Source organism: Mauremys mutica, chromosome 1 (assembly GCF_020497125.1).
Source record: "Mauremys mutica isolate MM-2020 ecotype Southern chromosome 1, ASM2049712v1, whole genome shotgun sequence".
Classification (NCBI taxonomy): Eukaryota; Metazoa; Chordata; order Testudines; family Geoemydidae; genus Mauremys; species Mauremys mutica.
The window spans coordinates 122,974,193-122,986,587 of record NC_059072.1 but is presented as its reverse complement, the minus strand read 5'-3'; the positions used below and the strand labels follow the sequence as shown (position 1 = coordinate 122,986,587).

General features: G+C 41.6%; 1 protein-coding gene across 5 annotated transcripts in view; it reads right to left on the bottom strand.

Annotated features, from left to right (window-relative positions):
• Positions 1-4,205: 4,205 nt before the first annotated feature.
• The window catches only part of SSPN (sarcospan), a 42,790-nt gene continuing 34,600 nt past the window's right edge, over positions 4,206-12,395 (bottom strand). For all 5 annotated transcript variants that reach the window (XM_044993944.1, XM_044993916.1, XM_044993905.1 and 2 more), the window contains exons 2-3: positions 11,443-11,529; positions 4,206-7,530 (exon numbers count right to left, since the gene is read on the bottom strand). In XM_044993944.1, the coding sequence (XP_044849879.1) occupies positions 7,165-7,530; positions 11,443-11,505 (429 nt within the window). In that variant the 5' untranslated portion in view covers positions 11,506-11,529 and the 3' untranslated portion in view covers positions 4,206-7,164. The remainder of the gene's footprint in view (positions 7,531-11,442; positions 11,530-12,395) is intronic.

Genomic DNA, 12,395 nt, shown 5'->3' with positions numbered 1-12,395 from the left:
AGTTTCACTCTCCAGTCTGTTTCAGTGGCTGGTTCTTTTATGCTAGCCCCGTGCTCTTGCGTTTGGATTCACATCACTGGGGCGGGGGGCGCAGAATGTTTAAATTATTTTTAAAATATTTTCATTGCAGCATTTTTAGAAACATTTCATTAGGGCCAGATCCTCAGCTGGAGCACATTGGTGTTGCTCTGTTGAAGTCAATGGAGCTAGACTAAGTCACATCAGCTGAGGATCTGGTCCTTACACTATCATTGGGCCATATACCCAAGAGGTATTAGGCATCTGCAACGCTCATCGAAAGCTCATCAAGTTTTGTAACTCTTGCCCCCATTCAACCTCCCCCACCCCCAATTGTTTAACACAGTCTAAATCTGGGGCAAAAAGTACTTGGCACTGTCCTTTTAATACTGCCTTCCGTTGATTTTAACATAACATGCCCGAAAACACCTGGAAACCCTTTCTATACATATATGTAACTCCAATTTAAGTCCACATGAGTTGCATACACATCTTTATGGGCTGACGTTGGCCCTGTGTCAGAATCATGGCTATTTTTCAATGAGGGTTTGCAGCACACTGCAGAGCATCATCACTTACATGACTAGGAAGGAAGAGATGGAAACTCTCTTCCCCTCAAAGCTCCCAGTGAAATCTATGGGAGCCATGCATATGCATGCCAGGCAAAACTGGATCCCAAACTGACAGGGAGAGCTCACTACTGAGCCCATTCTAGTTGTATCCACCAGGAACAGCTGGGTATAGGAAAAATATCCAGTATAGATTTCTTTTAGGTACAGTTTTGGCAAAGGAGAAATCCTGTGTTATATCCCTATTCTATTAACTTTGGAACTTTTCAGAGAAGATTCTCTTTGCACAACTGAGTGAAGCTCGGTTGAAAACTGGCTTGCTAAAATATTCCATTTCTAATATAACCAGGGCCCTCAATGCTGCTGAGCTCTGGCTTAATCCGTGTCATTCTCCATACATCCAGTAACTTGAGGTCAGCACAGTGCTTGTCATTCATAATAGATCTGACTGAAGGATGTGTGTGTATTCAAGTCACCTTCTGCAGATTATTCCCCCAGCTCACTTTCTGTTCTCATTTGTCTGCACATTAGCAACCCAACCTTCTAACATTTATGCAATGTGCTAACCTGGAGACAGTGGCAGGAATATCGGAGCGCAAATGAGCATTAACTCCTGTCAGCTGAGAATCCAGTTTTTAAAGTAGACACTAATTTGTGAGTTTTGATGTATCTCAGCTCATACTCTATCTGCAGTCAGTCACTTTAAGCACACTTTAATAGCTGTGCTCAAATGTAGACAGCTTCATGGAATATGGAAGCATTATGTTAACACATGAAATATGCATTATACATATCTCCTTTTAAAAAAAACCAACCCAAAATACATTTAAATGAATCTTTTAACTGTTTCTTCAGACAAAGGCATAATATTACACACACCAATACCGCCCCCACATCAGTACAAACCTTTGTTTATATTTGTATAGACTGAACTTTCAAACTAGAGATTTGAATTGTACAAGTGGATAAACATTAATGATCACTGGGAATTGTAGGGGGGGGAAATTGCTATGGTAATAACTATAGACTTGACATAAGAAAGCGTCACAATTAATAATTCCAGATAACTATAGCACCTGTAGCAAGCTAAGGTAAGCACATATTAGTAACAGATACAGCTTTATAAAAATCTCAGCAAAAGTTAGCTAAATATATAACCTGTTATAACCGGTCAGAGATCTTTGATTAGCAGAGTAAAAACATGGAGTTCTCTCATGATTTGATACAGGAAGATGCAGGGCCAGTTTCTTGAGTTCACCAGAGTTATGCTGATTTACCCTAATTGATGATCTGGTCCACTCATTCTATTTCTCTCTCTATATATATACAGTATAATTATTATAGAAAGCCACAATGTATATACTGGTAATAGTGTTCTGTCTCCTTAAGGAGGTTTTAAAACTTCATGCTTAAATAGTGCTTTACTGTTGTTCCTCAGTGTCTCCCTTGAATACCCCCCTACCCACACACTTTACTAATATCTAAAAACATTTTCCAGACATAAGCATGTGTGGGTGTGTGGAGAGAGTGTATGAAAATTTCAAGGGGACCTGACATCCCAGGCTTAAATATAGAATATATGCACAGCGGCTCCTAACACACAAACATAACGGTTTCTGATTTTAGAAGCCCCAAGGCAATATTATACAATTTAGCAGACACAGTAGGTGAAAAAGTTAGTCCTAGTACTTAACTACAGTTTTCAGAGCTCTTGTGTAGCTCTCTGTTTTAGGCAAAGCTCCAAGAAGCTGCCCTCACAGAGCTAGATGGAGCTGGCAAGGCTCAGATGGTGATCACGTGAAGACACAGTCAGAGAGTGGGCTTGCTTACAATGTCTGTATGTTTCGGCTGCTGTGTTCCTCATCTGTCACGTAAAGCCAAATCGTGGTAGTTCCCCTTCCTCCAAAGTCTAGTTTCATTTTAGTACTAGTGGAGGAGGATTGTGCAAATCTCAGCATTTTATGGCTTATAAGAAACAGTCACTGCCTGGGTTCATGGTCAGTTTTAGAATCTGACATTTTGCTAAGTACTATGCTATGTATCTCAGTTCCTTTTTTGTTCTCCTTATTATAACTCCAGTATTTGCATAATACAACATCAAAATACCTCAAACCCAGAGCAAAGCTGATGCTTTTTTATATGTTATGCATGCAACATCCCTGCTTACATGTGTTCTGGGGACTGCTTGCATGACTAAGGGATTAAAGAACCAGGCACCAGCCTTATGGAAAAGTCCAACTGAATTTCATAGAGAATGAAGATCTTAAGCTTGGCAATAGAATGCAATGGAGAATTACACCCCACCACTATAGTTCTGTAAAATGGTCTGAAACAGGCTATAGAAAGATCTCATTCTCCATGAAATTTTCATGTAAAGGCCCATTAGCAGTATAAAGCGGCCATAAAGTGAGCACAAATGTAATTTATGCTCTCTTTAAGGCCTGTTTATACTGCCAGAACAATGGAAAGTGGTGATAGTGTAAATGAGAATCAGGTCTAAGATTTGAGAGTAGACTATATAAACCTCTCTCAATTCCTGTGCAACCATATTGGTTTAATCACTATCCAGTTTTAGTGGGCTTTTCCCGAGGATTCATTTCCAGGACTGATTTTTTTTCCTTCACATCTCTTTAATAGTTTGCAAGAGCTTTAGGTCCCAATCCTACTCCCACTGAAGTCCAGGTGAATTTTTGCTTTCTATTCACTTTCACTGGAGCAGGATCTGCCACTGTCTGAAGACTCTAGATAAAGAACTTTTTAGTTTTGCTCTATCAAAGTTCTCAGGATTTCATGTTTGGAACAAAATGCATATTGTAAAACCACGGCCAGGAGACATCTGGTTCAAAATAGCTCCTGTGGCTGTTTCCTGGTATGACCTCTATGTTCTGGATGTATGATAGATAGAATTTGCTAGTTCAAAATACCTATTAAGCAGTAAATATTTTAATAATATACATGATCAATATTGGGGTTTTTCCCCTTTTAGAGCAAAGGGTTAAGCTACAATGCACTGTTTAATATGCTGAATTCTACCATGTAGTTTAAAAATATAGGTGGGCTGCTATTAGAATACACAGAGTTCTAGGGAACTGGCATTTTTTCCCAATACATTCATTGTATTTTCTGTAGCTACCCTCAGATCTTTCACAGCAAATGTGTGTTGTCCCTCATCGTTCGGATGGATTCAGCGGTGCTGAAGGGTGCCATCCAGCGGCGTATTATTGCCTAGGCCAACAAGGCCTAGGCCTAGGGCGGCAAATTTGCAGGGGCGGCAAATTTGCTCAAGCCTCCTCCCCAACTCTGCCCCTTCGCCAAATCCCTGGCCTGCCTTCTCCCCCAGGCACGCCGCACTTCCCTCCTTCCTCAGAGGCTTGCCGCGCGAAAGCGCTGGCAGGGAGGGAGAAGCAAGTAGCGGTGCGATCGGAGGAGGCAGAGCAGAGGTGAGCTGGGGCCCGCGGGCACGGGGAGTAAGCCGGGGGGGGGGGCGGGAACCGCTCCCCGCCCAGCTCACCTCCGCTCCACCGCTGCCATCCCCCGAGCATGCCGCAACTCCCCTTCTCCCCCCTCCCTCCCAGGCTTGCCGCGAGAGAGCGAAGGTGAGCTGGCGCGCGGGGGGGGGGAGGGGGGTTGCGGCCATTTTTTGTGGGCCTAGGGGTGGCAAGTTTGTTAATACGCCACTGGTGCCAACCTATTTAAATCATTGGATTGTGGCTGGAGCCCTCTGTGCGGCAGGTCGCCTTCCGCCCCTTCACATGAGAGAGGAGGCACAGGGTGCAGGACCTAACAGATTGCAGTGAACAGAAAATGAAAACAAGGGATTAGGATGAAGGTCAAAGGATTAAAACTGACAGAGCTGGAGAATGACCATTTAGCCATAGTGGAAATATGGCACAGCAGCAGCAGATCAAACTTCCCATCCTGCCCTGCCACTCAGCCTCATGTGGAGTGAGAGGGTTGGTCAGGCTCCATGTCTATGCAGTCCTTGGCCTTGCCACTGAGAGTGCTAGAGATACCAAAGGGTGCCGGCTTTAGTGGTAGCAGCCCTCACTCTTTGAGCTATCCCCTTTAAAACAGGATAACAAAACCCTGTTCACAAAACTAAAATAATTCAGTTATTCTCACCCCCACTACTTCTTCCCTGGCCAATAAAATCCCCTGGATGTTTGGTAAGACACCAGCCTGGATAAAGGCATCCTTTGAACAATGGGAGTAAAATGGTTGTATTTCCCACCAAAAATTGTAAGTAGCATTTTCAAAAGTGCCCAAATGAACAAGACTGAGATTCCTGAGTGCCTAAGTCCTTTTTGAAAATGGGGCTTCTTAGACACTTTGAAAAATGTTACCCCACAGCTGAAACGGAGCAGCCCTGAGAGCGAGCTATCAGGACTGCTATGGGGCCCCATCCTCTGGATCTCCAGGGGTCCCCCATTTTGAGGGGTGAACCCTGCCCTCTTTTCTGTCTCTGGACTGTACTGGAAAGGAGGAAAAGTTACTTCTCATACGTGTCTCCTTTGGGACGCTAAATATTCCATGGGGTCACATGCAATGGCTATTCAGATGTTAAGATCAAGCAACTCCCACTGACATCAGTAAGATATTTTCCACTAACATCAAGGCGAGGTGAATCGGTCCCCAAATGGTGGTGGTGGGGGGCCCCCAAATCAATCCTTTTGATTGAATTCCACTGCACCTGGCTTCTTCCCAAGGTTGGCATTACCTCAGCTTTATTTGAAGACCATTTTGGAGTCAGATTTGCTGCTTAGAGTGCACCAGTTTACTTGCACAGTTAATGCTGATGCAAAATTGTACCCACAAGTACTTGTGCCTGCAGGTTTGTGGGCACAAAAAAGGAGGCCAGGTTGAGACTGGTCTCAAAAAAATTACACTTTGGGGGTTAACATTTTTCATAAGTGGTTAAGACCCAGATGCCCAAAGGCATTTAGGCACTTAATTCCCACTGAGTTCAATGGGAGGTAGGTGTCCAAATATCTTTGCAGGTCTCAGCCTATGTGACTTAGGAGCCTTAGTCACATTTTCAAAAGTGACAAGCACCTAGGAAGCTTAAGTGTCATTGCAAGTCAAAGGAACTTATGCTCCTAAGTGCCTAAATCACTTTTGAAATTGGGACTGAAGCGCATAAGTCATGTAGGCACTTTTGAAAATGCTACCTCTTAAGTTATTCTCCCTCCCCTTCCTACAGAAGCTGTTGTACAGTTTTGGTGATACACAATGGTGGTTTTATTGCACCCAAACAGTGGAGTCACTTCAGGCGGGATGCGGGATCTCTAGATATACAGGGCAAGATTCTCCACTGCCTTGGCTCTTGCCCTTTGTGCATCTGTGCAAATGAATGTGCGCAAAGTACTACCAAATCAGAAGTCTTTGTTCACTCACAGAAGTTTTGTATCCACTTTACAGAGGCGCAAATGACTATACAAGGAGTAAATCAGTAGAGAATCAGGCCCATAAGCCGTAAAGCACTTTTGGATCCTAACTGTTGGGATACAAACCACTATTCAAATGCAGTTTGCAATGAATGATTGATTATCTTCACCACCACTCATTAGGAAATCATTGTGCTCTTGTACTCGTAGATTATGTTCTTAGGACACTGGCAATACCTTCTCGGGGAGCGGGGGGACTTTTTATTTATGCAGTGATATATCTTTCAGAGTTTTGGGGCCAAATCCATCCCTGGTACAACTCTATTGTCTTCACAGGAAGTACGCCAAGAAGGCATTTGGCCTGCTGCACTTGGAGGAAAGTAGAACTGGAGTAATTGGGTAAACATCCTTTTTGTATGCAGTGCTATTACAATCATGTTGATACAGGCTTTCCAAAAGCCACTAGCTATTTGGGAGCTTCAGTTTTAGGTGTCCAGCTTGAAGGACCTTACATAGGTCTGATTTTCAGAAAGAGCTGAGCACCACTCCTGGAAAATCAGGCCCCTTTAAGGGATCTCATTAGGCCCTTTTGAAAACCTTGACTAGAGTTTATATTGTTACTAGCAATAGAGTCTCATTTGTTGCTGGTCTTAGTTTGCATTTGGAAGGGTCTCAACCTCTCCTCGCTGCTCACACATATACAGTAAATCCCAGTAATGACAATGTGAGATATCCAAGAGCACAACTCCCTAAGCATAACTGGAATAATTTCACTTAAACAGTCTGGACCAGATCCTCAGCATAGCTCCACTGAAATCAATGGAACAAACAGACTGACACCAACCAAGAATCTGGCTCATTGTTTGTTACCATATATAGCTCAGCAGAGGAATCCCAGTAATTATCAAAACTGCTTTTGTCTATGCCTATTAAAGATGCTCTTTGGCGACTATTTGTACAGCCACATCTTTAGAATTTTTGTGATACATCTAGCTCTTCCCACAAGGGCCCTTGACAATAGTGGCCATAAAAATTGCTCTTCGAATGACTGAAAAATATAAATATATTCATTAAAAATGTGTGAATGGTTGTCTTTGTCAAAAATCTTTAAACAATCATCTATTTGCGGTTTCTACGGTGGTAATAGCCTGACATTAGTTATTCACTCTTCAAAACAAACCCAAACCACCCCCCTATACTTTCTGTTGCTGGATTTCAGTACCAGTTAATGAGTGTAACCGAACGCCCACAAAAAAGACTTGATATCTGTGTTTCCACATCACAAAGCATGCCAACAAACACACAATGGCTGTGATCAGATTAAGAACCATCTGCAGTAGCAGATACAGATTGAAAGTGCCAGTGACACTGGTACAGTCAAATACATCCTGGTAAACGAAGGTCCTACTGAGGGGATCTGAAGTGTCCAGTTTGCACTGGCAAGAGTCAAGGACGGCATCACAGGTAAACTGTGTAATCTGTGAATAATGATGTGCAACAAAAGCCACTGCCAGAACACAGGTAATCAGACTCAGGGTGCTCAGTAGAAAGTACACCAGCTGAAATAAAGCACAAAAGAAAAACATTCTTTTCCAGCTACACAGAGAACGGGGCATATAACCAACACATGCACCGATTTTTCTAGTGAAAGCATGCATTTGAGGGACAGTTTATACATTTCATGCTCATGAGCTGCAATAAATATGTAATTCTGGGTTGATGCAGAGCTGTGGGTGCTAAAAGCAGTTGCAAGTACATCAGCGCTCCAAAGGTATATTTTACTTACTTCATACAAGGGTTGGAATATAATTTTCAGAACAGACCTGTTAAAAATAATATCAAGGAGTCTAACTTTTTACAAAGCTGCATGTTTAATGGAGCAGAGTGCGCTTTTATGGTACTGTTCATGCCACTTTGACTAGAGTTGCAACAGCCACATATTCAGGTAAGGTAACTTGGTGTGGCTCTGTTGAAGTCAATGGAGCCCCAGCGATTTACACCAGCTGAGGCACTAGCCTCAAATATTTAATTGCAAGCGGTGGTGCTTACAAAAGTGCTGTCATTATGCCACTGACATAAAGAGTCTCTTAAAATTACAGGAACAACTTTGTGCATGCATCTACTCATGGCTATGTTTTGGACACAGAAAAGAATCAGACTCGTGCAGGCATATTGGACAGCTAGGTATCTAATAACCTGAGTGGGGACTGCAAGGGCACTTTGCTTGAACTCAACTGAGGTTCCATGTGAAAAATGATGATTACTACAAAACAGGCACACAAACTTACAAGAGTAAATTTGTGCCTCACACAGAGGCCCCTTTGGAAATCTGGCCCAGGAAGGTAAAAAGATTTCAAAGGCACAGAAGGAAGTTAAGTTCCCATTACTCTCTAAGGCTGCCACTTGCATGGAATAAAAAGGATAGAGTCCTTTTTTGGTCCCAGAAGGAAATGTAATTATTTGGGGCTTGGTCCTGAAATCTGCTCCGTGTGGATGGAATTCTGATATCACTGTGAGATCATTCAGAGCCCCAGTCACTTGTTGGAGGAGGTTGCAGGAGAGGAGCTTTGATTATTATACGGTATGGAATTTCCTGACATTTGAGTTCTGGATTTGGCAATTTTTGTATTGCACTCATACTTTTTGGAAATATATATATATATATATATATATATATATATATTCAAATATAACTGTGCATAGTGCCAATATCATTTCTGGTTCTCCTGAGCAGGATGGAGACATTTATTTTTCTTGGCTTCTTACCTATCTGTCAGCAACGTGGGATGGCATGATTGGGAATTTGTTATTTTAAATAAAGAGGCTTTATTATTATTTTTTTAACCTCTGCACCATAAGCAAACTATCAATACATAAGCATTTTTTATGACTGTGAAGCTCTAGGGATGTATGTTTTGATAAAATCCACTCTCTGGCTATATTTGTCTTTGATTCACACTGTAGATCTATCTTCCCCTATATGTGCCAGTTTGGGGAAAAAATAGTAGGGCTATAGGAGATATCAAAGCAATATATCCCTTCTGTCCCAAAAATAACTGAATTTAAGATATCCAGATCTTCATTTAGAAGCCATGGCTTCTATTAAATTTAATGACTCTCCCTGCAACCTTAAACTTAAGGCAATTTCTAAATGAAGGTAGCTTTTATTAAATTTAATTACATTCCCCCTGAAGCTTTCATGGTAAAAGGCCCACAGTAAAAGTGAATGTACAAAATGAGGGCAGCTCCTATTAAAAACTGCATGGTAAAGGGGACAGCTACTAGTTGAGGGCAGCCTCTACACAAAGATATATGGTAATTTATGAGCATGTGATGATATTTCAGAAGATGACGTAAACATTTTTAAAGGGAAAAGCATGCGGGCAACAGATAATTGCATTAATGATGCTATTCATGAGGGAACCAATTTTGATCGGTTATCCTGATGTAAATCTGTGGCAACCCCATTGAATGGAATGGAGAGTAGACTATGACCCCATTACATGAATTTTTAAGCCTGTATGTACCACGGGTCTGATTCTGCATTGATTTGCACTACATGCAGATATCAACACCTACAGAAAGTGAATGTAAAGTGGCATCAAATAAATAAATAATCTAGACAGTACTGCTGGTATGGTCACATGTATTTGCATGTTATGCACCAAAATAAATACATTGATTAAAATGATGCCATACATGAAGGAAATCTGAGGTTTCCTTTCAAATGCAAAAATCTCCAGGCAGCCCCTGTAGCAATCCGTGGAGATGCACAGAGTCATATGGGGGCATTAGGCAATCCACAAATAGCTATTATCCTCACATGGTGTTTGCAGAGGAATTTTCTTTGCAAACAGATGAAAATGAACACATTTCTAAATATCAAAGGTGAGTCCAAAGAACATGCTGCCTGGGAAGGAGCACAAAGCGGCGAGTGCACGGATCCCATCAGCAGGCTAATCACATGACAGACCCAGAGGCAACTCCAAAACAGCAAATACAACTGCTTAGGGAGTTCTGCCAAGGAGCTGGAATTTGTCCCCAGACAAATGTTTCACCACTTGAGAGATATATAGGCCCTGTGATTGCTATCTAAATAGAAGGAGAAAGGAAGGAATGGGGGAAGTGACATACCATGATTAGGTACAGTGAATGGCAGGTCACATACATTTTCCTACATGATGAACCCAAAGGAGAAAAGGTTTTAAAATATTTACTGATAAGAAAATTGTATTTTTGTTACATGTCAAGGAAATAAACAACAACTCAGTTAAGATCCATTGTGTCCTGCATGGGAAAGTCCTGTACTATTAAGGATTAAACCAGTCAGATTCCATAGAAAGTACTCCAAAAACCTGCAGAAGTTAAGAGAGAGCAGCTTGGACTATAAGCCCATGAAGAAGGGTTAAAGGATGTCAGAGCTGCCCTTTATACCACTGTAAGTGCTATCTGGTGCTGGTGGGTGGAGGTAGCTCTGCCTCCTGTGTCTTTTCAAATCTTCCCCTTGACTTTTATTCAAATTTTCCTTTTCCATTTAATTCTTTCCACTTATTATTCCACACCAAACACAATAACAAGAGTCTTAGAAATAAAAGTAATCTGGAGAAAAGCTGCTACAACACTCCCACTGGAAAAATTTTTTGGTGCGCCTCAGAGTGAAATTCATCTTCATGCAGAGGGTCAATATAAGGTCATTGAACACCATAAATACCAAGCAAGTGCTGTTTTGAGAACTTAAATGGCACATCAGTGGTGCATAGTCCTTGTGTTGCTCTTATGCACGGGGGTGGATTTCATCCTTGGAACACTGACTAAATGTCTGTGATACCTGGCACAATATGAAGCAAGGCTACATAGTTTAGATGGGTTTGCTATATCTCTTTGGTATGTGGGTGGGTGGGCAAGTAGGGGTCTTCCCCCAAGCCTTTTAACTTGCGCATGCACATGCAGTTAGCATCTAATTTTCTGGTAAGGGGGAAACTGCATACTAGGCGGGACTTGAAATCAATCATAAAATGTCAGAAATAGGTACAGTAAAGCCTTTATTTTATCTGAATCCCTTTAATATGAAATTCTTGCTTATCCTGATAACTGTGATGTCTCCCCTTACCCAGTAACCTCCTCAGTTTTTGAACCCTTGAGCCCATTTATCCAAATGTCTTCGATAGTCCCCAAAATGTTGCAGATAAAATGGGCTCGTACCAGAAAATAAAGTATTTATCCGCATATCCTGACCTAGAATTCCTCTTTTATACAGACTGCAGATAGTCGGGGTATAGTATAAATCCTCCTGAGCATTTGTTTGATTGTTGGCATTTTCTAGACTGCCAATCTAAGGGTTACATTTTTGCAAATTTCAAGCACAATCTGGCTCTCTTTTATATGGGGAAATTATCCAGTATAGCAGCTTGTGATTTATATATATATAAATATATAAAAATAATGTCAAGATTTAAAAAAAAATACTGTACCTTTATGGCAAACTGGAAACATGTCTTCTCCTCAGGCTGATATGAAACACAAAGCATCACCATTCCCACTAAGGCCACCACACAGACCTGCAAAGGAGGAGATTTAAAGGGACAATGTCAAGATAAAGATCTTATTTTTCCAAACAAAAATGTCCTATCTGTATTAGCAGCACCTTAAAATAAAATAAGTTTTAAAATGTAATAACTTAGCGGTGGTACTTATATGGCCCCATAGAACCTGAGTGCCTCACAATCCTACAACACCCCTCTGAGGAATGTGTATCATCACTACATCCCTGTGAGGTAGGGCAGTGCTGTTATGTCCATTTTACATATGGGAACTGAGGCACAGAGAGGCTAAGTGACTTACTTAAGGTCAAAGCGGAAGTCTGTGAATGAGCAGGTCTCACAAGTCCAAGGCTAGAACTCTAACTACTGGGACATGCATCGTCTTCAAATTTAGCTGAAAGTTTTCAAATTTGAAATCTTAAAGTTAGTCTCCCTCAATCCATATTAAGGTATTTAAATTAATGGCCTGGTTGTCAGAGGTGTTAGGCACTCACCACTCCAACTGGAGCCAATGGGAGCTGCTTGGCTCACCATTTTTGAAAATCAAGATTCTTATTTAGCGGGCTAAATATTTAGGGCCTAACTTTAGGCACTCAGATTTGGAAACGTTGGCCTTAGATTATAACAGGGGTTCTCAGACTTTTGTACTGGGGACCCCTTTCACATAGCAAGCCTCTGAGTGCAATCCCCCTTATACATTAAAAACACTTTTTAATATATTTAACACCATTATAAATGCTGGAGGCACAACGGGGTTTGTGATGGAGCCTGACAGCTCGCGACCCCCCATGTAATAACCTCACAACCCCCTGAGGGATCCCGACCCCCAGTTTGAGAACCTGGTTTATATGGCTCCATTCATGCTTGTTGTTTACATTTTGGAC